At 39.3% G+C, this 27,740-nt stretch overlaps 1 protein-coding gene across 1 annotated transcript; it reads right to left on the bottom strand.

The window, feature by feature from the left end:
* Positions 1-847: 847 nt before the first annotated feature.
* On the bottom strand, positions 848-21,079 carry LOC145996094 (putative cytochrome P450 6a13). Its single transcript, XM_083132351.1, has 5 exons — positions 20,969-21,079; positions 11,065-12,050; positions 7,961-8,182; positions 3,969-4,220; positions 848-1,828 (listed from the first exon to the last, which is right to left on the bottom strand). The coding sequence occupies exons 2-5, from the start codon at positions 11,993-11,995 to the stop codon at positions 1,653-1,655; spliced, it is 1,581 nt and encodes a 526-aa protein (XP_082988477.1). The 5' UTR covers positions 11,996-12,050; positions 20,969-21,079; the 3' UTR covers positions 848-1,652.
* Positions 21,080-27,740: the final 6,661 nt, after the last annotated feature.

The following is a 27,740-nucleotide window of genomic DNA, read 5'->3' as shown; positions in this document are numbered from 1 at the left end:
ATTTTGCTTGTTGAAATAAGCTGACATTTATATCTATGTGAATGACATGATTCCTGTATTTATCTAGATAATTGAATAACTGATTGATTGACTTAAGTTTGTTTTACTTCGCTTTTCTGCCACTTTTTGCTAATCGCGAAGATGAGGATGAATTGTGATAACATGAAATTGATGAAAGGATTATCATAAACTCACATGGACAACACGTAGCCCAAGTCCCACAGCCTGTGAGTTCAGGCACCAGAGCCTCGTTAGTGTGCAACAATTCAGTCCAAGGTTTACTAAGTGCGGTTGACATTTGATTGTCTTCAAAAAGAGCCACTCACCTAAAACCACATATATAAACACTCAATTTACATTTTCACTGGTCTTTAAACTTCACTCGCAGTTGTGTTTATCTTGCCTTTTTTTTAGAAAAAAACATTACAGATGTAGTGAAGGCCATGTTAAGCAAATTTAATGCACTATAAATTAATTATTCTACTTTGATAATACACTTCTTTTGCAGTCCATTTTATTTCATATCTTTCTAATCAGCTATTAGACATTGGACAAATTCACAATGACTCAAAAATGAATCCACACGCTAAGCCAAACACTAAATATTGTCTAAACAATAAATTAACGCTATTTATACATTTTCAATTTACTTCACCACAGTAACTTGTCTATCCCTTTTGGTTAACTACACTGATGAGGCAAGTGTCAAGAATAATTCCCAGAAAATACCTTGTTGAAATGAATTTCATTATTTTGATGTAAGGAACAATACTTTTATGGGTCAGTTAACAATACAATGATATTCTATACTGTAAAATAAAATATATTTGTGTAAAATATAATTTTATTATTATATTACAAATAATCTTTATTACACATTAAATATATGTCGAGTCACATTATTTTCATGTCACATTTAAGAGCAAAATACCAAAATAGTTATGGTATAGTTTTCATACATTAAGGCGAAGACATACCACATTAATATTTATCGTTTCCAGAAATATTTTACTTGCATGTTACCCTAAAATTAAATCATGTTCCGCTTCTAAAATCGGAATGGATGCGTGTTACATTATTGCCACGTTTGAAGAGATTGATTGGCACTCAAGAAACTTACAGAATCTGATATATGCTTGCATGTCAAGTCCTTCCTTATCGATTGTACATTTTAACTACAAGATAAAAGTAAAGTGCTCCCCTGTGTTTTGCACCACGCCATGAAGGCGTATTAATTACAAGAGTTATTACCATTTTGTTTGGGTTTGCTTCTCACTACGAAGTGATCGAATAACATGAAAATGTATTGGTTAAGTTCTAATAGGCGCAATGAGCGATGAAGGAACAGCTTGGTGTAATTTCGCGGTACTGCATCACGACGATGCACCGCCTCATAAAGTATTGATGGATCTACCTTATAACCCAGATGTAGCACTGTTGAGTTTTCCGTGAATATCTAACAAATCCGTACTTTTAACTATATGTGCTACTGCTAGTCAACAATATCTTAGTCGTAAAGAACAAAAGTTCTCATGTTTGTTGTTTGAGGTAGTGCATAAAGAGGTTTGAGAAAAGCTTACGACAAGAATTATACTTGTGATTTTTATATTTTCTGTCTCCAATAATCTTCACTATTCTATGTTGACGCACCTTCATGAAGATGCTTTTCTTTTCACAATTTGCAACCAATTTCCACCTTTAATGGCCAACATAAACTGACCAGGGTCGAGCTTCAAAGGTATTGGCGTCTTTGCACTCACCCTGAAATCGAAGTTCAGTAGCAGAACGACTAGGCCTACCTTGATCTGCAGCAAGGCAAATCTCATTCCTATAAAAGAAAAGACAACGGTAGAAAAGGAGTTAATTTTAATGTAAATATTCAAATGAGATAATTAGTTGCATTTCGCAAAAGAAACCCGTTCTTTGGAAGTTGGAAATAATGGATAAATCATACACATGCTTCTAAAATACAGATCTTATAATCACAAGATCATAAGGGTAATTTATAAACATAAATTTCTCGATTTCTTGAAAAATATGGATTTATCTTCACAGATTCCACCAAAACCAGTTTGCGAATTAACCTTTTTTACTTTTGGGGTCATAATGCCAATATATGTCCTGGTAAGACATATCTAAGCAACGCACTTGCCGCTCTGGTAACTAGCGTCACTGTCACCTGCCATCCCAGTCCACAAGGTAATGTTACCACAACGTTGTGGCAACGTTACCCCCTAACATACCTAACGTTGTTACAATGTTCAGTGTACGTTGATACAACGTTGTGAAAACGATGTGTCAACGTTTAAGGGTCATTTATTTCAACGTTGCTGCAACGTTAGGTTGACAACTTTGTGGCAACATATACTGAACATTATGTACCAACGTTAGGTATGTAAGGGGTTAACGTTGCCACAATTTTTTTGCAACATTACCTTGCTGCTTGTGTAATTTACGAATATAACAATGCATATTTAAAATATGGTTATTTAGCATGGTAAGTGGTAAGCTATTAGCAATCTTGCAAAGGCATTTTTGTATGAAAAACCCATGTTTGTAACGTCACAGTTAATCTGTACAGCTTAAGAAAGTTTTCCTGCTCCAGCATAATAGGCAATTGTTAGTTTGGAGAGTTTGATGAATTAACCAATCTCTAACTACACCTGGTAATTAGTTTTTTTTTGGAGTACTTAGCTCCTGATTATATAGTCTGGGATAAAAATATTTATCATGGGAGTTTCACTTATATTCACCACATTTTATTTTATGATCTTCCTTACAATTTCAATATTCACACATCTTTCGAAGGATAATAAAACACATTTTTTCACTAATTACAATCGAAGTTATCCTTATTTGTGTTACTAAAACTTATATTTGGTTTGCATTTGAGTCGCACTGCCATCTAGTGTACGCTGTAGGAAATATAAGATTTGGTGGACAATGCAAACACAAATTCAGATTAAACAAAACACTCCGATCTGACGCTTGTGGCACTCATGGTGGTGACCAACCAAAACTAAAGCGCATTTAGTGGAATGTTTTTTTTAATGCAACGTTATCACAACGTTGTTCCCCTACATGCAACATTTATCATATATACAACATGCATACAACGTTGTGGCAACGTTATCGCAACGTTGTTTCCCTACATACAACATTCATCATAAATACAACATGGATACAACGTTGTGTGTTGACTGGGATGTAAACAATTGGAAGAATGATTACACTCTGAGCTTTTAGTGCTGTGTTCAATATTCCTGCGATATCTGCAACCGCGGAAACGTTACTACCAACCGAAAGTTACTGTAATTGTGTAAGAAGACTTGTTGATGGTAAAATCACTTACATATTGTTGCATCTCTAACACAGGTTTTTGTAAAAATCAGTCTTTTTGAACTGGTTACGATAGTTGAAATTGTTGAGCAGACAATGTTGAGGTTATTACTAAAGTACGGCCAGCGCTATTCCCTGCCTCTAATAGCATAAGAGCACGAGCAAATTTGAAGAACATGCTTTCCTGATTGGCTGTTTCGAGAGCCTGCTGTGAGTTGTGCGAAAGAAAACTCCGCAAGTGACCAATTGCATTGCCTACTTTCCGGCAACTGAAACTGGTCTGGTGTAAGATTGTTAACAACTTGGATAACGTCGCGACAGTCCACATATTACCATAGTAGGCTCTACTATTGGTAATTATGACTAAAATATTGATAATCCTAAACAAAAAGGCCCATTTTGGCAACAATTACTTACTTATTCATTGACGCCACAGCTCCAGGTTTTGCCTTGGCCTCCACAAGACGTGTTTGCCATAGGTCAATATAATGTTACCTTTTGTGTACAAAGAAAGTGTTTATAATACTGAAACTTATTAATTGCTGTTCGAGAAAGTACAAGCATATTCAAGCATATCCATACGGATGACAATGAAATAAAACCAACAGTAGTGCAGTAATAGCACTTACCAATGCATATCCTGGGCCCTTCTCCAAAGGGCAAGTAGCTGTAGTTGGGCCTGCTTCTCTTGTGTTCATCATTAAACCTCTCCGGGTCAAATTTCTCAGGGTTGGGATAATAATTCGGGTCATGGTGGATGGCATACACTGGGATATGAACCGAGGTCCCTTTCTCCACAGTGAAAGTTGTCCCTGGAACTGGATATTCCTTGAGGCATTCTCTGCCAATATCAGATGCTGGAGGATGCTTACGTAATGTCTCTGGAAGTAGAAATATTCATTACATGCCAGACTCGATGGCGGAGCGGTTAGCGTAGGGCGCTACGAAACCAGAGGTCATAAGTTCGAATCCTGAACAAGATGTGCGTCGTTCCATCACTCGGTTCAGTTGAATAATGATTTCTAGCGATTTTTTATGGATACAAGTTACTGATGTACGAGCTGGAAATGAACAAAACGGTCGCAGGCCGGAAGCGCACAAACAAAAGGCTGCGTGCACTTGTGGTTAAAAATGTATACCACGAGCGCACAAAATCCACGGCGATGTTGCCACGTTGTGTCAACTGTTTTTGCCCTTCAAGGGACCCCGGCTGGGTCCTTATAAGTTGACATATTATGTATCATATATCGTAGTTCTTTGAATCTAAGGCGCAGGTTTTTGTCAGATTTTAGACGTCCAAAATTCAGGTGCGCCTTCGATGGCATCTTCGATTCGATATACTACTACAATATACGTATTTCATGCACGTACAACAAAGAATCTACTGCAGTCTCTAATACCGGTAGTTACAAAGAGTAAACATTTTTTTCTTAACTTTCCTTAAAATTACCAGTAGCTGCAATACAACAATCAACATTTCGTTTTCCTGATAAGAAAGTGCTCAACGAAATTTTTCCCCTTTAACTTGTTGTGAACCTGTTGTAACAAGTGAACCTGTTTCTGACCTGAGCCCTGTAATGGATTCTTCTGCTGATGGTGAAAGTGATGGTGAAAGTGATGCTGAAAGGAAAGTGACTGATTGACAAAAAAAATGTAAAAACAGAAGTTACCGATGTTGCAATGTAACGTACCGTAAACAAATAAACATGTACCCTATACATGTTTAAATAAACACCGCAAAGGTTAAAATATGAACGTCTTTGTGCATATTCCTGTGCCTTAAATTCGAAGATTTTTTTTTTTTTCTGAAAAAAATGAGGCGAAAATTCAGGTACGCCTTAGATTAGATGGCGTCTTCGATTCGAAGAACTATGGTATTATGTGCATGAATCAGTAGCGAAGCGTGGTCTTAAGAGGAAGGAAAGCAATGCAGTACTCCGAAAAATGGGGGGGGGGGTATATAAATTATACAGTCCATTGCCCCAGTTTTTCTAGGAAAGAAAGGACATTTTAAATAATAATAATATATCCATGAACTCCTCTCTCAACGGCCATACTGCTAAGTTCAAAATTCTTGTCACGTTATTGATAATAAAATACTTGCTATTACTTACAGCTTCCCGTACGAAATTTGAAATATTCATGTTTGTTTCACAAAAGAGAACACTCACTTCAACCACTCGTTCTTCCCACATAAATGGAAAATATTCCGAAAAGCTCAGAAGCTAACAGAAAAGTGATGTCAACCTCGTTGTAAAAATTAATGTTCACGGGGGAGTAATAGAACTGACTTGAAGCTTAAAATTAATTAAGCTTTCGAATAATAGGCCATTACAATAGGAAGAACATGCGCTGTTTCTTCTTTTTAATAATGTATTATATTAATAAAAATAATATTTCGAGTTGGATAGCATTTATGACTTAACGTTTTTGCTATTTGCAGGTCTCAGAAGAGAGTTTCATTTTTTTTTTTTGCATACGTTTTATCGAAAAAAAACATCAGTTCATTGTTTGTATGAAAACTTACGATAAATATAGTGTAAATTATTTGGTAGTTGTCAACACTGGCGTGCGTTGTAATTTGAGACAAGAGAAGTGTGAAGGGGACAACAGCCAGCTGTTCTGCAGATTCCAGCGCTCCCCAGTGCCGGAACACCATGTTTGTCTTAATCCCTGAACGTCGACATTATTGACACGTTTTACAAATCTTGAAACTCAAAGTAATGCTTTAAAGTTTATCTACATGGAATTTGGAACAGTTATATTAATTTATTTCAAAAATTCTGTGTTTATAATAAAGCAAATATACATCTTCGAGATCATGTTAACACTTATATGTTTTCTGATAGTAGTGTCTGCTTTCTGCTTTGCTCGGGTGTTTTCGAGAAGCCGAAAAGCTCCGAAAAGCAGAGCTTTTATTAGTGGTTTGGGGACCGTACCTTCACCAGCATCTACCCTTCGCCATATGATACTTGAGAAGCGTTGGTTTCCCGCACAGTGGCTGCAAGCAGAGAGGTTGCTGCTTGCCAACGGGCTGCGGAGAGAATTTGCGGCCGTAAAATTTCGCGAAATCGAGTGCGATAGAAAATAAATAATGCACTCAACGTTAAGTACATTAAATAATATTTTAATTGTGCAAACAGTGCTTGCATTGCTTGTACTATATCTTCGCCACTGGAATATATTCATAACACCCTATTTCATTTAAATATCCTCACTATCTCATAAAGACGGGCAATGTATCGCTGCAGAAGGAGGAAGACCCCAGCTGACCCCAGAGACATAGTCGAACCTAACCTAACCTAACTTAGCCATTACGCAACCATAAATGTGGCAACGCAGCATTGGATGTTGTGCGCTTGTGGCACCTTTCATATACCACAAGCGCACACTTTCAAATTTTTGTGCGCTAGTGGAGTGCACCCACTAAAACACCAACAGAAGTGAACTGACCTTCGTGTGTAAGTGGTTAGCACTGCGCTCTGCGACCCCATAGGTCCAAGCTTATAATACCGGACATTTCATGACTACTCTTTGTGAGTGTCCATTCATCAAATTTCATCCAATCACCACTCATCCTCATAGTCGCGATTTGCTAAAAGTGGAGGAAAAGCGACGTTAAGAAAATCAAACTAGAAGAAGTGATGAACATTGAAAATAAGGGAAAGTTGCAATCAAACAGTAAATTAGATTAGAACAGTTTAATGGGAATTACAGCAACAAAAATTTGTAATGTTACAAGAGAATTACAAAAATGCTGGCAATGGAATCTTGAGTGGCGTAACCATGGAGAGGCAGTAGGGGCGATTGGGTGCGAAAAAAAGGGGGGAAGGGACAGTTTATTTTCTCTTGATAGACAAGGCCTACGTAGCATATGAGGCCATAGTGTGAGAGCAAACAGTGGCAAAAGTGGGGGCAACTGCCCCCACGCCCCCAAATCGCCGCCACTGGTGATGATGGGGGTCATATCTCTGGTTCAACTTTCAAAAGTCACCAGGAAAAAATTACAATTTTAGGATCGACTCAAGGCAGGCGGTCTATGGATACCATAGAGTACTTGTTCAAAAACTGCATATTCAAGAAAGAAAATCGTGGATATAGATTAGAGATGTATATAGAGTGAGAATTCTGTGAGGATAACCGATGTGGAAGACAGATAAAGAAATGCTGGAGGATTTGAGATTTCAAGAGGAATGAAGAAGTGGTCATAAAGTTCGGGGACAGGAGGTGAATGCAAATATCAACAGCTAAAGGAAGGTGATAGTTTGTTGAATTCGACTTTCGAAAGCATTTTGAAAACTGGGAAACATTGTACGAATTGGATCAGTGAGCACTTTCCACGACGCTGGGGTCGGAGGCTTTCAGAAAGGCCTGCACAACGTCCAGACTTGACTCCCATTCGATTTCTCTTTATGGGTGTGGCCCGAGGAAAAAGTGCATTTAAACAACTTAATAAACTTGAAAATAAGATCTCACATATCATACCCATTGTCCGTAACAAGTTCTTAAGGAATGTCGTAGAAAAATGTGCCTATTTGTTAAAATGTGTGGAAAGAGCATGAGAAAACATTGAAAACAGAGAGTTACTTTTCACCCACCCTGTACTACATAGTTTGCTTACCTGAAACTACTTTATCCAAGTATTGCATTTGCTGGATGCCTTCGTAGGTTATGTCACCATTCTGCTTCTTTATCTCTGTCTCTATTTCTCCTCTCAGTCGTTCTTGGATGTCGGGATTGACTGCCAATTCGTACAAAGCAAAATTCATAGTGGTTGCTGAAGTCTCGAACCCAGCGGAGAAGAATGACAATGCTTGCGCTGCGACGTCATCGTCTGAAAACACTGAAAGAGAGGAGAAAAAATGATTTCAGAAGCATCAACACTGAACATAAGTCCCGACCCTAGACGAGTGACATCAGAGTTGATATGAGAGGGTCTCAATAGGTTAGGGTAGTTACGTTTGGGTGTGTTACTATCCTTGTAATGTTCCCGTGTTGTGTGCGGGTCTGAAAAGGAAGAATACAGTAGCATAGTACACTCTGTCCCTGGAAACTGTGGAGCAAGCGAACGAAAACAAGTCTCCTCTCACCTAGTCACTCGATAAGGCTCGACCAGTGAACGCGTGAGAGGGAACGGGATTGCATGGATGGGGAAAGCGACTGGAGCTACCATCCGTTTGCAGGAGAGAGTACTGGCAGGGTTGCTAAAGGTCCAGGAATTTTTAAAAAAATTCAATTCCGGTCCAGGAGAGAAAATCAGCAAGCGTAAATGGGTTCTGGACCGTAAAGAACCTTTTTATCTGTAAATTTCAATTCGGTCCAGGAACCTTTTTCCCGATCAATTTAAATACGGTCCAGGGACCTTTATTCCGAACAAATTTAAATTCGGTCAAGCAACCTTTATTCCAGGATCAATTTAAATGTGGTCCGTGAACCTTTATTCCGAACAAATTTAAATTCGGTCCAGCAACCTTTATCCCAGGATCAATTTAAATGCGGTCCAAGGACCTTTATTCCAGGATCAATTTAAATTCGGTCCAGGGACCTTTATTCCAGGATCAATTTAAATACGGTCCAGGAACCTTTTTTGTTTTCCTAATCAGTTTAAATAGGGTCCAAGTTCCGCATTGAAATGAAACAATACGCAACTTGGATCGAATACGGTTTGGTTTGAGTTACTGTTTTAAATCCACTTTATGCACAGTAAGGCTAATCGGGACTGGACCTACAGTTTAAAGTGGAATCCGAACCACTTGTGCCTCCACCGGGTATCGAACCCGGGACCCCTTGATTACAAGGCAATGACGCTACCACTGCGCCATGGGGGAGGCCCGGATCGAATACGGACCTGACGATAAACAATTATCCACTTGTGAGCATGAAAGACTAATCCAGGTGCTGGCTGTCTCGAGAATCTAAGGTACAAGGTAGAAATTGGCGAAACGCAAACGATGCAGTCACCTTGCTCCTTTCCAAGTAGCCCCATTTTCTCGCGCGCGTTCATTCACTTGGTTGTAGCAGCACTGCCGTTCCCGGTTGTAATATCTGCTGGGAACACAGCAGTCTCACGTTACCTCATCGAGGGCTCCTATTGGCTGCTATATCGCCATATAGTCCATTGCGTTATGTACAGTAACTCTTCCACAAGGGAGTTTTTGAACCTGGCCCACGAGAGAACAACAGCGTTTTGCATTCCCTGCGCTACGTTTTCTACAACCGCAGTGTGACATTCCAATGTAAAACGTACTCGCGGACATTTTTAGAAGGCAACTTTTAATCGGTCAACCCTGGTTAAGGAATTGTAAATAATTTCAATCCCGGACTGGGAGAGAAAATCAGCAAACGTAAATGTGATCTAGACAGTATATAACCTTTTCATATTTAAAGCATTTCAATTAGGTCCAGGAACCTTTTTACGGATCAATTTAAATTCGGTCCAAGAATCTTTTTTCCCAGAATGAATTTCAATTCGGTCCAAGAATCTTTTTTCCCAGAATGTATTTCAATTCGGTCCAAGAATCTTTTTTCCCAGAATGAATTTCAATTCGGTCCAAGAATCTTTTTTTCCCAGAATGTATTTCAATTCGGTCCAAGAATCTTTTTTCCCAGAATGTATTTCAATTCGGTCCAAGAATCTTTTTTCCCAGAATGTATTTCAATTCGGTCCAAGAATCTTTTTTCCCAGAATGTATTTCAATTCGGTCCAAGAATCTTTTTTCCCAGAATGAATTTCAATTCGGTCCAAGAATCTTTTTTCCCAGAATGAATTTCAATTCGGTCCAAGAATCTTTTTTCCCAGAATGAATTTCAATTCGGTCCAAGAATCTTTTTTCACAGAATGTATTTCAATTCGGTCCAAGAATCTTTTTTCCCAGAATGTATTTCAATTCGGTCCAAGAATCTTTTTTCCCAGAATGTATTTCAATTCGGTCCAAGAATCTTTTTTCCCAGAATGTATTTCAATTCGGTCCAAGAATCTTTTTTCCCAGAATGAATTTCAATTCGGTCCAAGAATCTTTTTTCCCAGAATGTATTTCAATTCGGTCCAAGAATCTTTTTTCCCAGAATGAATTTCAATTCGGTCCAGGAACCTTTTTTCAATGTAACAATACGCAACTTGGACCGAATTCTAAGTACGATGACTCCCAAGTGTACATACACCTACATTAGCATAATTGTGATTATATTTATATTGTCTGCGGTAGAGTAAAGCCTCAGCATTACACTACAAACATGCCGATCTCTGCGGCGGAATGGTTAGCACAGGGCGCTACGAAGCCAGGGGTTCCTGATTCGAATCGCGGCCTTGGCATGGTGTTCTTTGTGAGCGTCAGTTAATCAATTTCATCATACCAGTCATCCTCATTGTCGCGATTACCCAAACGTGGCACAAAGCGATGGCAAATAATAAGTCACAAATCACTGCCAAAATATGCAAACGAGTTGCGACCAAAAGTTGAATAACTGCCTAATTATTGTAATACAACACGTAATCGGGTGTTAAGGGCCTTTATACTTGGCGTGGTTTGACAGGAAATGGTATAACAAGTCCAATTTGTGAACAAGCTAATGGGGAGCGGACCTACACATTACAGTAGGATTCGAACCACTATGTGTCTCCACCGGGTATCGAGCTCGAGACCCCTTGATTACAAGGCGTTCATCTACTAAGAGAGTATTACTTTTTAGGCTAATTTTATTGAACCAATAGGAAAAATTTCTTACCTGCTGCGCTAGTCCCGGTCAAGGCATCTGATTTGTCGTCATGATCAGTTTCATCAACCTCAACGTACCCCTTCTTCTTCAACTGGATCAGAAGATCCATGAAGTCGTTTCTGATCACATTATTCTTGGCCCTGTATTCCATGTTTTCGACCACCGCATTCCTGAAGAACTTCTCCACCTTCTTCTCGATGAACCGTATCCTGAGAACATTGGCCAGGGCTGGAATGAAGAAAACTATCGTCATCTTCAGCTGACCTAGCTTGCTGGAAGGCTGGAACAGCTTCTTCCCCATCTGGAGAAACTCTGAGCTTGGATCCTTAATGGCGTTGCACTGGACACCAAAAGCACACGACCCTATAACGTCAGATGTCATTCTGGAAAGAATGTCTTTACACTCTATCACTTCACCTGTCGCTGCAGGCTCCTCCAGGTAGTTCTTGAGCTCTTCTGCACATGCCACCATGAGGTGGAACATCCTCTTCATCTTACCGGAAGTGAAGGTGGGTGACAGCTTCACCCTAAGCTCCCTCCATCTCTTCCCCTTTGCTGAGAAGAGCATCTTTCCCAGTAATGGATCCATATCTTCATCCAGCTTCAAGTCGTGATCGTGGAAATGGTCGAAATCTTTCACCAGGATGTTCTTTGCCAAGTCCAGGTCCCTGACCATCAGGACTGGCTGAGCGAAAAAGAACACCCCAGCGTATCTCTCTCCAGAGAACTTTTTGTACAGATCCACCTGAGCCTCCACTATGTGTTTGCGTTGGAGTGCAGCTTGGGAAATGTTCCCAAAGATGAATGTAGGCTGCACATACGGAACGCCTCTTCTCTTCCAGTGCTTGTAGACCCAGTCGAAGTAAACGTACACCACAAGGATGACACTCCCTAAGAAGAACCCGATGTCTACGAGCCAGGAACCTGAGAGGTGACTCATATTGCTTCTTCAGAAGTTCCACCGCACAACGAAGTGACAGTCAGTTCACCCTCATCTGAAACAGAGCAGGAAAAACAATATAAGCTCCTGATGAGTTGTTCAAAGGAAGCTTTCAGACCACAGTGACACGTGTGTTTCGCTCTTGTACATTCGCGTAACATTTAAACATTCAAAAACTATACAACGTATCACCAACGTTTAAAAACAAAGGAAGATATTGTTATGATTTTCATTCTACAGGATACAGAAACTCTCCAAGTTAACACACCAATAGCAAATGCATATGCCTGCGCATGCGCAAGCTTTACAACGTATTACATATGCAACAGCACTAGTCACTCCACAGATGCTACAGAACACTAGATGGGAGCTTGAATACTGTTTAGATGTCTGCAGGGCAACTCAATGCGCACACATGGAGTTCCATTGACCATTTTCGTAAACTCTGAAAGTTTCTACATCAAGGCATGTAAAAACCTATGTTAAAAAAACATTATTTACACTTCAAATTATCTATTATTTATCGATTTCCCTGAGCGGAACACGCTGTATTGTTTAGTTTGGAATGTTCATACGTCTCATGACATCACGATCACAGTTGAAAGATCTTAATGTGTTCTCCTGTACGTAATTCGCTGATGTTGACAATTTTTTTTTTTTTTGTTGTAGAGAGGTTTGGTTGCGTTTGAGTTTTTGTATTAAGTCCATTTTATATATAGGATAATGGGAACTGGACCTACAGTTTAAAATGGTATCCAAATCACTATGTGGCTCCACCGGGTATCGACCCCGGAATCGCTTGATTACAAGGCGACGAAGAGTTTGTTAATCATATACTAAACGCTAGTGTGATTAAAATATTTTATCATGATTGTCTTTTGTACAATGGAATAATTTTGTAATGTGCTTCCTTGGAAATGGAAATATAAGTGTGATGAAATGAGAGGGGAACGAGATTACAGTACAAATGACAAAATGCTAACAAAGAAAATTGCAAATATTTTTTGTACTTATATTTTAACGCCAGTGTAACCAAATACTAAAGAAAATAAACAGTTTGGAACGGATTTCTTCGGAATTTTAATTTCTTCAGCGCTACAGCAAGAAGGCTTCGTTATACTCCAACATCAGGAGTAACCGGTAAGAAATTGTGGAACCTGGGAACGTCGACCTCTATAGTGTTTCAAAGGCAACAGATCCCGTTGCAGTAGCACTTGCAGAGACGATTTCACACAGGTAACACAGCGCCAGCGAAAATGCAGGGGAAGCCAGGACGGCTCGGTAGCTCAGTGGTAGAGCAATGGCACGGATTGACAGAGACCCGGGTTCGAAGGATCGAAGAACGTGTTACTTGTAAACGAACCTTTAGAAATAAATGCAAACTTTGGTACTGGAGTGAAAGGACAAGTTGCACATGTCGCTTGCGTGTTACTCGGACTGTACTGTTGTCTCATCGTGTCTCCTCACACTGGAACTTTATCCCAAAGAGTTGCATACAAACTCTGAAAAGAGGCCAGCCAGCGGCCATCTTTGAAATATTGTAAACTATCAATTGGAAATTACGTTAGAAAAGAGCATCAATACGTACGAATTTAGACATTAATGTACCGAACTGACCACACTGCATACGAAACTGATATCTGTGTACATTGCCATTCCACTATGACTTGGTGTTCATCTACTAACAATGAGCTTGTAATGACGTCACTTTTATTTACAAGTGAATAATGCTTGATGTGTTCTTCAACGCCATTTCCCCTTTCGAAACATACCCAACTGTCTACGCGAGTCTCGCTTGCGAGCCTAACAGCAGCCTACAGCGTAAGCAAAAGCGATAGGTACTGATTTCAGATGACGTCAGCGCCTCGCCTGCTGATTGGCGACTCCGGTAGCTATGACTCGTTCCCAAGCTGCAAATGCAGAATTACCACAGATGGCATGAAAACAACCTCACTCTGAGTTAATGAGAACATTATTGTACCGAAACGCTTACGAGATGTTTGAACTGGAATCCATAACCCTACAAAACCAATAAATCAATCGCGTCTGATACTATATTCAGTGCATTTGAGCTGTTACATATCCAAATTTAAGAATCACGTCAGTCATAGGACGTAGGTGAAATTTACGCAGGATTTTTACGGAATCCTTGCACGAAACCACTAGCATAACTTTCTATTTTACAAATTTCGTGTTCTCTTGTGTCTGTTCTCCCAATATTGTCGCCTTCAGAAACCAACAAGTAGGATGTGAAATCATTGAAGACTTGTGGGGGGAGGAAGATATTAAATTATACACACGTGCATATGCAGGAGTTGTTATATGATATATATATAAATGAATTGATTTGTTACTTCTACATACAGCGTGTCCACAAAAATATTCCGTGATTATATACGACCACAAAATTTTAATTATGTATATTACGAAATTTGTACCGATACCATTTGAAAGAACAGCTCAAAGAATTTTAGCGGATATGTAATTGTTGGCGTTAACTACAACAATAGATGGCATAACAATAAAAGAAAAGAATGAAAAAAAGGAAAAATCTTTAGATTGTTAATGTGTTATTGTAAATGGCATTGTTGTTAGAAGCAAATTGTTGATGTTTACTGGATGTTTAGATTTGCATTTCAGTTCAGTGTGAATTCTGTAGCGTTTAGAGATTCATGGCGAACCCACAGGAACGTAGTTGATGTGTACTGGAATACCATAACACACGGAGTGTAGTGACAGTTCAACGTGCCTTCCGACGGACCTTCAGACTTGCGTCACCTACTGACAAGACGATTCTGAGATGGTACAGAGATTTTGTAGACCGAGGATGCACATGTGATCATAGGGAAGACCAATGTGGAAATTGTGAAACAGGTGCGGGAGACATGTGTATGTAGTCCTATGAAATCTGTGCGTAGAGCTAGCCTGCAGTTAAACATCCCTAAATCCTCCGTGTACAAAATCCTACGTACTTGTTTGAAGTTTCATCCCTACAAACTGAAGTTACTGCAAGAGTTGAAACCTGATGACAGTGAGAAACGACTTGCTTTCTGTGAACATTTATTACCACTTATGAAGAATAATGAGTACCTGTCGGCGAAAATCATTTTCAGTGACGAAGCAACGTTCCACGTCAATGGGAAAGTAAACAAACACAATGTTAGGATTTGGGGACCCAGAATCCACATTTTGTTTTGTAGGTTGAACGTGACTCCCCTAAGGTAAATGTGTTCTGTGGCATATTGAAACTGAAAGTGTATGGGCCATTATTCTTTCACGAAGACACTATCAATGGTATGAATTACCTTGATATGCTCAGCGAGTGGCTTTTTCCACAATTAGAAGAAGAAGAAGACAATGCATTTATTTTCCAACAAGATGGAGCACCTCCTCATCTCGATGTTCGGAATTTTCTAAATAAGAGACTTGAAGAAAGATGGATTGGCGCTCCCGAAACAAAGATGCTGTGTTCTGCAAGTGGCCACCGAGGTCCCCTGATTTGTTCTGTGACTTCTTCTTATGGGGTCACATAAAATATCTTGTATACGTACCTCCACTGCCTCAAGATCTGGAAGATCTTAACGTCGTATCATTCCCGCCATCGGGACCGTCACTGTAGATACGTTGGAATGCGTGTGACATGAGTGGGAATATAGCCTTGATGTTTGCAGCGTGACACGAGGAGCACACATTGAGTGCCACTGAGGTAGGTAGTTAGGTACTGAAATTTTTGAGCTTCTACTTCTAATGGCACCAATTTTATATAAAGATGGGTAGCGAGAGCGATGCTATATGTGTTTATAATCACGGAATGTTTTTTGTGGACACGCTGTATATCGGATATAAAGTAACAAATTAATTCCTGTACCAACTGGTAAAAATGTCAATAAATTGCAGAATAGTTGGAATAAGTTTATTATGCATACGTTTTTGTTTAATTGTTGCTTTCTATTAATACATGTATAAATAAGCTTGTCTTCAATTCTGATCTTCCTGTGCACATATTGTTGTTATTGGTGTAGATGCGTTAATGGTCTTCTCTCTCTCTCTGTGTGTGTGTGTGTGAGAGAGAGAGAGAGAGTGAGAGAGAGAGAGAGAGAGAGTGAGAGATAAAGCATGTAACAGTCACAAAAGTACTACGTTGTGCGTGTTTTCGCTATTATCCTTAGTAAAGTATATTTGAAGCCCAAACTTATACCTTATCTTTGTTCTTGTGACAAGAACTATTTTGTGGGGGAAGGGGATAGGGCAAGACTTTTGGTAAGGTGAATTCCCCCACTCCCTCCAAAGGATTTCGTGCCCTGCCAACAAGCAAAGAGTTTAATCAGCCTTCTACGAGGGGCCTAGGTTCGAATACTGGACGTTTCCCCATCCTTTCACCAGTTCTTTAGAAATGCGACGTAAGATAACCAAGAAGCTACTAAGCAGGAGGATTATGAAATATTCGTCCAACCACAAATCGCCCGATCAAATATGCTTCTTACAAACACACTATATTTATTTTTGTAGATGTGAATTGCTATCTAAACAGGAAGTTTGGGTAGTATTGATAAGATACATGTTATGTGGCTCAGGAATTTAATCAGACCACGATCACAATAGGTAGTATTGTATTCTTGGGTAACGAATGGAGTAATTGGTTACAGTTTTTGTAATATTTTCGTGACATTATTTCACTGAACAAATACAACATTTATTTACATAAGGACCAGTGCATGTGTGGCAAATGTACTTACCAGTGGTCGGAAGCAGCATGCTACTTGTAGCCTCAGTACTATAGCTAGCTGCAAAATTTATAGCTGTAGCTGTAGCGGCGCTACATTTTGAAAATTGTAGCCTTTAAAATGTAGCGAAGCTACAAGATAGCTGTAGTTGCAGCGAAAATTTCGCTACCGCTACATTTCTTCTCAGCATTTTGAGCTAAATTTTGAATGTGGCAGTAGTGTAAAAAGACATTAATGTATATGTACAATATAACATTATATAGACAATAACGCTTACTTTTCCAGGAGGTTCATAAAGACAAAGCCTATTACATGGAAATCCGGATAATCTAGATTATAAATATCTTGATATCGCGGTTTATAGATATCAGCGTAATTTATTTCATTAGTATCTGAATAATTCTAGTATCCAGATAACTAACTGTCATATATGAATATATTATGGCTAACAGCTACGCTTCTTGAGCTTCATCGCTATTTTGCGCCACCCCCGGAACAAGTCCTGAGGATATCCATGGTGCGAGAGACCGCAAAATGTCAATAATTATAGTGTGAAACACAACTTGCAGTGCAGAAACGAGCGATCCATTTTCCATTACAGTGACAAAGCAATAGTGTGATACGCACCCACTTATTGTATCATTTTAGGTGTTTAATATGTTTAAAATGTTAATTGTCTATTATGACGTAATTGTTTTGTTCAATTGGGTAGTCTTTTATGGTTATGAACTGACCTTAAAACATTTGATTGTGGGTTGTGAGGTGAGAGATATTATGGATGTTGCTGGAATAATGGAAGTGATTTTGGAAATGTGAATGTTTTAATTTGTGTAGTGAAGAAGTATTATGATCTAAATACACTTTTGTTTGTAATAAGAACTTTAACTGTGACTTCTAGTGTAATATATTAACATTAACTGACTTCTAAATATATTTTTGTGTGCGAGAGTTAGTTAGGTTTACGTAAGCATATCCTTATCTGATTTCCCACAACCTGAGGGCTTCATAGTAGGCTGATAAGTCTCAAGCTCGCCGTTGAGGAATAAACGTAAGTAGTTCCATTGAAAATAATCTGGGGAACGTAGCAAGTGTCAATCTTATCCATCATGTTCACAACAATTATCATCCTTGAAAGAGTCAGTGAGATATATGTTTCGTTCAAAATACTGATTTAATATCAGCCTATTAAAAATAAAATACTTATTCTCAAGAAAAGTTTGTTGATATATAAACGGGTCGGGTACCCTATTCTACACCCTCGAATTTTGATTTTTTTTTTCATTATGAACATTATTTGATCCTATTTGTGAATAAAAAAAATTGGAGCGCGGAAAGAAGTATTTACGACTGTACAGCCGTTTAAAGTTGAAATTTTGTCGTTTGAAATGGTTCGCAATTATTTCCAATTTCTAGATCGTGATACTAAAACGACACCAAATTTTAACTATCGATCTCAACCTAACTGAACTAACCTATCCACGCGCCAATGGTTCGTGGGGCTAGCGCCAATGGTTCGTGGGGCTAGCGTCAATGGTTCGTGGGGCTAGCGCCAATGGTTCGTGGGGCTAGCGCCAATGGTTCGTGGGGCTAGCGCCAATGGTTCGTGGGGTTAGCGCCAATGGTTCGTGGGGCTAGCGCCAATGGTTCGTGGGGCTAGCGCCAATGGTTCGTGGGGTTAGCGCCAATGGTTCGTGGGGCAGCAGACCATCTCCCTGTAAGTCAAGTACAATGTCCCGTATGTCTCGTCGAACAAAGTCCTCTATGTCCTTCATCCGTTGAACGTGTGTCAATCTCATATTTAGTCCTTTTGTCTTAATTCAATGTCACACAAATCAATTCCAATGTCTAAAGTCGCACAAAACAATTGCAATGTCTCAAATATCCAATCCGCCAATAAATTACATAAATAATATATTGAAATCGCAAATTATCCCATTGCACAAGTCATTCATAACAAGAAAAAATTGCAAATTATCCCATTGCACAAGTCAAAGATAAGAAGAAAAAGAAAATGTTCAGACGTGCGCCTGTGACATGAATCTAAGATGCGCCATGATCAAATCCCTGCAAAACCATTTCGACGTTACATAAGGAATCTAAATATTGAAAAACGTAAGTTTCCTAGCACGTAGATCTAAAAAATTACTTTCCGCGCTATTTAGAAACATCGTTTCTTATGAAGAACTAATTTTCGTAACGAGAATATTTGAAATGTGCGAAAAATCGAGGGTGTAGAAAAGGGTACCCGAGCCATATAAACATATATAATCCTACCAAATTTTATTTGTGCATAGTTGTAATCATTAATTTAGGTAATATTGCTAATTGCAATACACATTTGATATGCCACTTACATAGGTACGTTGTTCTCAAACACTTAAGTAAAAGTAAGTAACTGAAGTAACACTGCTATCAAAATTATCGAATGACGGTAATCATGAAAATAAATAACAGAATCTATTTTCTAGTAAGTACAACTATCATACTAGGGGCTTCTTTGGAATAGCCATGTGGTTGTTTTAAGTTTGTTTTTTTGTGTTCAGAAGTAGCGCAGAAATATCTAGTAGCGCTGGCTGATATTTATTATAACCTAAAAATGCATATATCTGTACTGCTGCGACTAGTTTTATTTGTCATAATCATAAAATATTATATCTCCGTTGTATTAACATACATTGTGTACTTAACTATGTATATTTTTGTTTTGCTTTAGTTCTATTTGTATTTTTATTTTTTCATGTCTTGCTATTGTAATATTATAATTTTAGTGATAAAAATGTCTGGTCCTGTAAGCCCCCTTCCTTCCCCTCAGCTAAGTAAGTTTCTTGTACGGGACGTGAAAGCTAAGGTTACTTTATGCACAGATAGGCTAATCGAAACTGGAACTACAATTTAAAGTGAAATCCGAACCACTGTATGCCTCCACTGGGTATAGAACCCGAGTCTCCTTGGCTAGAAGGCGACGACATAACTACGCCATCGGGGAGGCCCACTTTTGCATATTAAATAACACACACAACTTGCTAATAAATACCAATTTGTACCATCTTTGTATGTTTGAATAAGAAAGTAATAGTAAAGCATTGTTATACATCGTGTATCACAATAAACAACTTATCAAGTTTATTGTTAAAGAATGTCTGAAACACAACAATGAGAAACTCAATATGCTGACCAAGGCAGAAATTTATTTTATTATAAAACATAAACTAAACGTAACATTTCAACCTTCTAGCAAGGTCTTCTTCAGACTCTGCACCAAGTACAAATGTAACAAGGTACAAGGAAAGGTGAAAGTAAAGTTGACAAGGGAAAGCCACCTGCTAGAATGTTCCAGAACAACTTTCTAATAGTCTGGAGGGGAGTATTTTTGTGTATATATATCGTCCTGTTGTGTACCTTGTTACATTTGTACTTGGTACATAGTCTGAAGAAGACCTTGCTAGAAGGTTGAAACGTTATGTTTTATAATAAAATAAATTTCTGCCTTGGTCAGCATATTGAGTTTCTCATTGTTGTGTTTCAGACATTCTTTAACAATAAACTTGATAAGTTGTTTATTGTGATACACGATGTATAACAACGAGTTTTTCATATCATGGAAACAAGGCTTAATGGTGTTACAACAATGAGGTTTGTTGTATGGCAATGAGTGAAATCTTCCATGTGTGTTTTTCATGCGCAAGACTTTTATAAGCACGGCCATTGTGGCGCTGGAGTAGTGTTAAAGAAAATGGCGACTTTCACAGGTCCTCGACCCCTAATATTCTGGATTTGGGGCTTTGTGAAAGACAAAGTCTACGTGCCACCTATGCCACAGACTGCGCAACAGCTAAAGGAGAGGATAAGAAACTCCATTGCTTTGGTGGACGAGGAGTTCTTTGGAAAAGTGTGGCAAGAACTCGAATTTTGATGGGATGTGTGCGGCATAATTGGTGGAAGCCACGTTGAACATTTGTAGATATTTGTAGCCATTGGTAGGCATTTGCACATTCATAGAAACTTGGAAGTGTTAGTGCTTGATATATAACAAATATTATTGTTGTATTCGATATAGTTTAGTCGAAATACATTCTTAAATCTGTTATGAACACCCTGTATACTTTACAGACCGGGCAAAGTCCCGGTCTTGTCTCGATTTACTCGTTTTAGACACGAGACGAGAATGAGACTTGTCTCGACTTGATACGATGCCTAAATTGCACTAAGTATTTCCAAAGTGACAAACCAAGTGAAAATAAGCACTTACCTCTGACTACAGCTACGCCTGATGTACCCTTCTCTCTCTATCACGATAGGATGTCTGGCGGACGTACTTCTTATCACGGAAATACTTGAAGATAGCAATGCTTGAGGTTCTTGGGGGAAATGCTGGCTCATATCCAAGGTCCCTTGTCGCACGTAGACGAAGAATGACATGCAAGATTAAGTTTGCCTGCTGAGTTAACACTGGAACGAGTGGACAGTGGACTGGCGGTTCTTTCCTTATGTAAACAATAACAGTTAATCCACGCCATCAATTCGTTGCCATTGCCAGGCTGAATGGACGATGGTTGGTGGGTTTCCGCCCCTTTCATTGGCTGAGGTACTCTCAGGGGAAAGAATTGCTCACGTGGTATGACAAAGAGTTCAAATTAATACCCCATCTCATTTATATAGTCTCAAGTATGTTTATATCTCGTCCCGAACTGGAAACAAGCACCAGTAGAATAACAAGGTGGCAGCTTAGTTAGAAAATAGGTTAGTTCATTGAACTATCCAGTCTAGCTATTGCGTCTATTTTGAGGGGAGCACAGACCCATAGCCAGAATTTTATTTAGGGGGAACTCATCCATTATCAGCAGCCATCATCTAACGCCGACAAAGTTTGGGGGTAGAATCCCTGAAGATGAATTTCTCATAATATTATTATTGTAGAAGATGTTTAATACGTGGTATAAGTAAAATTAATTACCACTGTACACTATTTACATTATATACAGTGCTCAGAAAAAGTTTTGCATATTATGATTGCATGCGGTTTGAGTCGCGATATTCCCAAAAGGTATACAATGTTCATTATGTGAGCAATGCCCGAGACAGAAACCAACATAATGCCCAGAGTGAGTTCAATATTCAGCAGATAGAGGGCAGTAGTTGCCACATGATCCCTGAGCAGATTTGAAAGCAGCCCGATGGGAGGCATTGTCCGTGTCTTATCCGCACTTGTGAGTTGGAAACTGCACAGAGAGCGGGTGGAAAACGAAGCAACCGTTTCTGCTACGGACCGCATTCGAATTGTAACGCCGCTGCAAGAGGGATATCGTCAAGTGGACGTCACTGCCCGTGTTGGAGTGAGCCGAAGTGATGTCTCTCGAGTGTGGAAAAACTTCAGGGAGACACAATCAGTTGCTGATCGACCAAGGATGCAAAACAACACGCAGGGAAGATCGGTACATGGTGATTTCGGCACGTCGTAGACCCACTGCAACTGCTACCAGTTTGTGCCAGGATCTGCGGAGGGCCTCAGGAGCGAATGTTTCCAATCAGACAGTTCGGAATAGACTTCATGAGGAAGGACTGACGTCAGGAAGACCCATACCCAAGGTTCCTCTGAAACCACACCATAAGAGAGACCGTGTAAAGTGGGCAACAATGCACAGCGAATGGAGTCAGCAACAGTGGGGGCACACGCTCTTTACAGACGAGGTCACCATCAGTTTGCACTCGTTAAGCAAAAGCATAAGTGTTTGGAGACGATCAGAGGAGAGATTGAACGAGCTCTTCATCCAGGAACGTCACCAGCAGCAGGGGGCTCCATCATGTTTTGGGGGTGGAATCATGTTTGGTCGACGTACGCCCCTAATTCCCCTCCAGGGTCACATGACTGGTCTGATGTACAGAAACGCTATTCTCGAACCCGTGGGAGCAGGTTTCTCTACAATTGTGGGGGATGGCTTCACGCTGGTGGATGATAACGCTCGAACACATCGAGCCAGAGTGATCAAGAGTTCCTTGATATGAATAGCATTCGACGCATGGTGTGGCCGGCGTATTCTCCAGACATGAACTGTGTAGAACATGCATTGGGACACCTGAAGCGAGCAATTGTCAGCCGTGAAAATCCTCCTGTGAACAAGGTGCAATTGCGGGAGGCTGCCATTCAAGAGTAGGACAGTCTTCCTCAGGAGAAGTTGAATGCTGTGATCCTTAGCATGCCCCGTCGTGTTCAAGCATGCCTTCGGGCTCGAGGTGGCTATACACAGTACTGAACTCCCATCTGTTGATCCCAAGCATGCCTGCGAGCCGTAGGTACACGGTATTGCACTGCCTTTCTTTTGTGTCTCGCATCCCACATTTTCAATCTTATGCTTCTGGTGTGATTTTGTTTCTTCTGAATGTTTACTGTCTGTATGTCTCCCCTGTACTCTTGGATATGATTCCATGTATCTAGTAAAATAAAATCATCACAAACCCTGAATATGCAAAACTTTTTTTGAGCACTGTATTTGTAGAATTTCGGTTAGGGCTTCAGCCCCACGAGCCCTCCTTCTGGCGACGTACCTGGGGGAGCAGGTTTTGAGGAAAGGATTTATTAAGGTCTTGCCTTGACTCATACTCACCAAACGGATCGGTAGGTGCCAGGGCTTGCCGTAAATTGATGCCTTTTCGGAGATGAGACCTGTTGAGGAGGAGTGGACTTCTTGAACTTCACTGCAAAAAGTAAAAATTGCTTGTGTTCTTCCATTTTTATTCCTCATCTCTTTTATTTCTATCCCTATCTTCTTCCGGTTGCTACTATTCTTATTGATAGTTTTGTATTGCCATTTTCCAGCTGTTTTCTACCTCGCATTTTCTTTTACTCTCTACCTCTGTTACTTTTATTACTTTGCCTCTCTCTCTTTCTCCTCTATCCTTGTATGTCTCTTATTTCCTTTTCCTCCCTCTGTTCACATCTCTTAATTTTTCCTATCTCTCTATCTCTGCTATCGTATTTTCTCTCTTACTCTCTTTTCCTTCAAGCGTCTTTAATTCATTTTCCTCCCATACGCACTCTCTTTCTATCCCTGTTTCTCTCTTGTTCCATTCTTTTTTTGACCCGGCATTTCCCGTGAAGACCTATTCGTGGACGCCAAATCTCACTGGGAAACTTTACCTTAGTCCGGAGACCGAAGTCCCCTTCCTAGGTGCCAAGCTAAACGGTTTGATTCCAGGGTACGTGTGACCGGATCGGTTTTTACCCCCGGCGCATAGCCGACTCGTGCATAAAGTGACGTTGAATAATTAATAATAATAATAATAATAACGACGTAGATAATAATTGGTGTTAGCCCTAAAGTCCAGCGAAAATATTTTTGCTGACTTAACGTTGAACAAAATATTAATGCCAATAGTTATAAGGATTAGTATACTATATGTATAATCACAAATCATAGATAACAAAAATGTATATTATATAACACACAAAAATAGACACATTACACAACCCCTCACTATCACTCAAGCATTCACACTCTCTCTCAAACTTCAGGGGTAAAATTACATTAAGAAGAATACATTGTCCTTTCATAGATACCAAGACATATTTAGTTTTCTTATGAGCCGGGATGAATCTTAATCTGCGCCTGCAGATGTTAATTTTGTTTAGAATGCAAGATACTTAGCTTTCATCTGCACACGCTCATTAAATTCTGCCAACGAGCATAACACGTTATCTTTTATATTTCGCAATTTATTAAAACATTAAATAAATTGTTGAAGTATTTTCACAAATGCGCCTTGGAACTTCAATAACATTGGGCAGGGCACGCAACTCGTACAACATAGCTATCAAATGCAAGGCACATATATGTTTACAGAATGAAAAATGAAGACACTGATGTATGAATATATTAAAAATAGCACAAGTTAATTTACTTCCTTATTTCAAAAACTTGAGAGGTGATCTCTGCAAGAGATACACGATTTATGCAGTTTAATAATCGAATGTTTAAGAGTACACACCTAATATGACATAATGATAATTATTCATACGGCTGGGCGCAGAGCATGGTAAAAACAACAGTATGCCTGGAATAGATCTTCCAAATTAGAAATTGTCGTGAAATTTAGATTATGTTGTGCAAAAATTTAATCAATACCTTTGCGACTTTTAATATAAAGACTGGTATCTTTTCGTCTGACGGCCGATCTTTAGGGCCTTGGGTCGATGATCACTCACACACATAGAAAATTAACAGTTGTATACTGTACCATCTCGGCGTTCCAGACGTTCCAGCAACGTTTACCGTTCCTCGTTACAAAAAGAATAACACAAATTCAGTGCACAGGTCACTAATTAACACTGCGTATTTATACCAATAGTCACTGTCACTCACTCACGCAGGGTAAAACACACGGCGCGGTAGAAAAAAGACAAAGTCCCGAATCTTTCTCAGACTGTCGCAGAGGTGTTCTCGGATCGAAAACTGGAAGTATATTTTCTATGTTCGTCTGTTCTGCCACTATTTAAAGACAACTTGAAATTTCGAATTCCAACAGATTGACTTTTAGGTGCGGAAATCTGAAGTTGCGTCGTTGGTGGTCAAGCGTCCTTTTTTGCTTGGTCCAGCTTCTTCAGGCACACGTGTTGCGTTAGAATGGGGGTGAAAAGAATATAGTTCGATCGCCTGGACCCCCATCCGGTACGTAACATGTTCCTCCACTAATTGGCCTCCCAAGTGGAACTTCCCGTCGCCAAATGCACAAAAGTCGCTCAAACAGTGAAAGATTTATCACAGCACATTGTGGTAGTTCCCAGCTCCTCTGACCGAACGGGGGAAAAGTCGACAAAAGCAGAGAAACACAAAAGGTTCAGAAACGTGGTGTTTTTCTACCCAAGCTTCAAGATGATACGAAGTTACCCAAAAACATAAAATAATGAAAACCTAGGATGTAGAATAATAAAAACGTAGGTGACAAAAACTGATTGTCATATCCGTCTTCCTCTTTCTTTATTTCTTTGCATTACCCTCCTCTTTCTCAAACACAATAAGTAATGATGAAGAAATAGATTTTCGCCAACGCTGTAAAAACCGAAGTGTTTATACACGTCCTAATCACATGTCTCATGTCTATCCAATCGCGAAATAACGCAAATTTAACTTACCACACGATTTCTGTACTGTCTTGCGTATTTCAACACATTTTGCACTTTAAAAGAAAGAGATACCTCGTAAATGAATCATTCATACTTGCTCAAGTCATGCTTTGCTAACATTGCAACGGAAGGAACGTTATGTTGACCTCCGCAATCCATAAGCCAATCACAGTTCATTCTCATCGCCACGATTGGTCGAGGGGAGAGTGACGTAACAAAAATACAAATTCGAGGTATATTGTTTATTACTTAACACAACTAAATTAACAATATTTTTTTATTCATAGTATATCGTGTATTAAGTTTACAATTACTATATCGTTTTGATTGGGCTGCTACTTCGAATATTAACATTACCAATAATGCCAATGGCTATGAATGATATTTTTTTTATGTACAGTCAACGGCAAAGAGGCAAATTGTCCACCGCTATTTTAATTACTTTTTTAATCTACATTCTGTGTTGTTTAAAGGAATGAAACTATGTTGGTTCGAAGCAGCCATTATTCTCTGCTTATTAACGTCAGTATTTCAATTCATTGTCATCACATTCCGTAATACAGACCGAATGAGAATGGTGGTGGACAATTCGCCTACTGTTTCTTTCACTGTTGGGTGTACGCTGTCAGTGCAGACTACAATCTATGTGTTTTATTCTGCTCGAAAATCAAATTTGTACAAATATTATTTTATGCTTATTAATAACATTTACCATATTTTTTTCCTTTATTGCACTACTCTGTACAGTCACCAGCAAGAATCTAAAGATCCTAAAATATTAGCATCACTGCAAGGCGTTTTGTGTGTTGCATAACTCTCCTGCGGTGGTACCATTGGAAATTTGATATTTGAATCCACTTATCGCCGTCGAGTTAGGCAAGACACATAACGCCTTGCGGGGAAACAAGTATTTCAGGATCTAGGTGTCCCATTTTTATTGCTGGTGAGTGTACACCCAGAAGATTAAATGCATTAAAATTTTTTGATGCACCAGAAACGCATAGATTGATGCACTAAAGTGTGTATTTTGCCCTTTGCCAAGAATCAGGTTTACAGTTTGATCTATTATTTTTTATATCATTTGTAATGGTAACGTCAAAATTAATCATGCGATGCAAGTTAGTACAGTAAAACCTCGTTACTCCGGACCCCGATACGCCGGACTTCGTTTAATCCGGACAGGCAATAGGCAAACAAAAAAAAGAAGAATGTAAGGTTTTAAATGTGGCTAGGAGTCGAGAGAACTTCCCAAAGAAAAGGCAGTCAACCACTGATGAAATTATGTTTTCCGCAGTACTGTAATGTATAAATGCACCATAATAAACGTGTTTTGTTGCTCTAAATGGAGTTTTAATGCACTTTCAGGTTATTTAAGTTATTCCGGACTTTTGTTAAACCAGTCAACTTATCCCCCATTAGTCCGGATTAACGAGATTTTACTGTATTCATTTCTGTACCGAGAAGTACTGGAATGCATAATTTGATGCATCTTTGTGGATGATGCACTTAAACATTTGGCTAGATATACAGACTTCATGCATTTTTGAAACTGATGCATTTACTTTCCTAAATGTACAGTGTTGCCAAATTTGACTGTGACCAATAATAAAATACATCAATGTGGGGAATATCTAATAGATATGGCAACACTGACAGCTAACATGCGAATATTATTACAGTGATTGGTAGTTCTCAATTACAAAATACATTTCATGCTGACTGGCCTTTTTTAAGGTAACATAAAACATGAAATGACCTTGACGTTTGTGTGAACAATGAAATTTTGGCACGCAACTTCGCCGCTGCGAAGAAAAGCCTAAGTCATTTATCATTGGTGGCCTCTTGTACTACACTGCACTGCGGGAGACCTTGAATAAGGGTCACCACTCGGGCCCATTAAACT

The sequence above is a fragment of the Lepisma saccharinum genome, chromosome 12 (genome assembly GCF_977018435.1).
Source record: "Lepisma saccharinum chromosome 12, izLepSacc3.1, whole genome shotgun sequence".
NCBI lineage: Eukaryota > Metazoa > Arthropoda > Insecta > Zygentoma > Lepismatidae > Lepisma > Lepisma saccharinum.
This window is presented reverse-complemented; position numbering and strand designations above follow the sequence as displayed.

Coding starts and splice junctions, on each gene's coding strand:
- LOC145996094 (XM_083132351.1), bottom strand. CDS start 11,995: ATGAGTCACCTCTCAGGTTCCTGGCTCGTAGACATCGGGTTCTTCTTA. Junction 8,183..11,064: donor GACCGGGACTAGCGCAGCAG/GTAAGAAATTTT, acceptor CCTCTCTTTCAG/TGTTTTCAGACGATGACGTC. Junction 4,221..7,960: donor CTTGGATAAAGTAGTTTCAG/GTAAGCAAACTA, acceptor TTCTACTTCCAG/AGACATTACGTAAGCATCCT.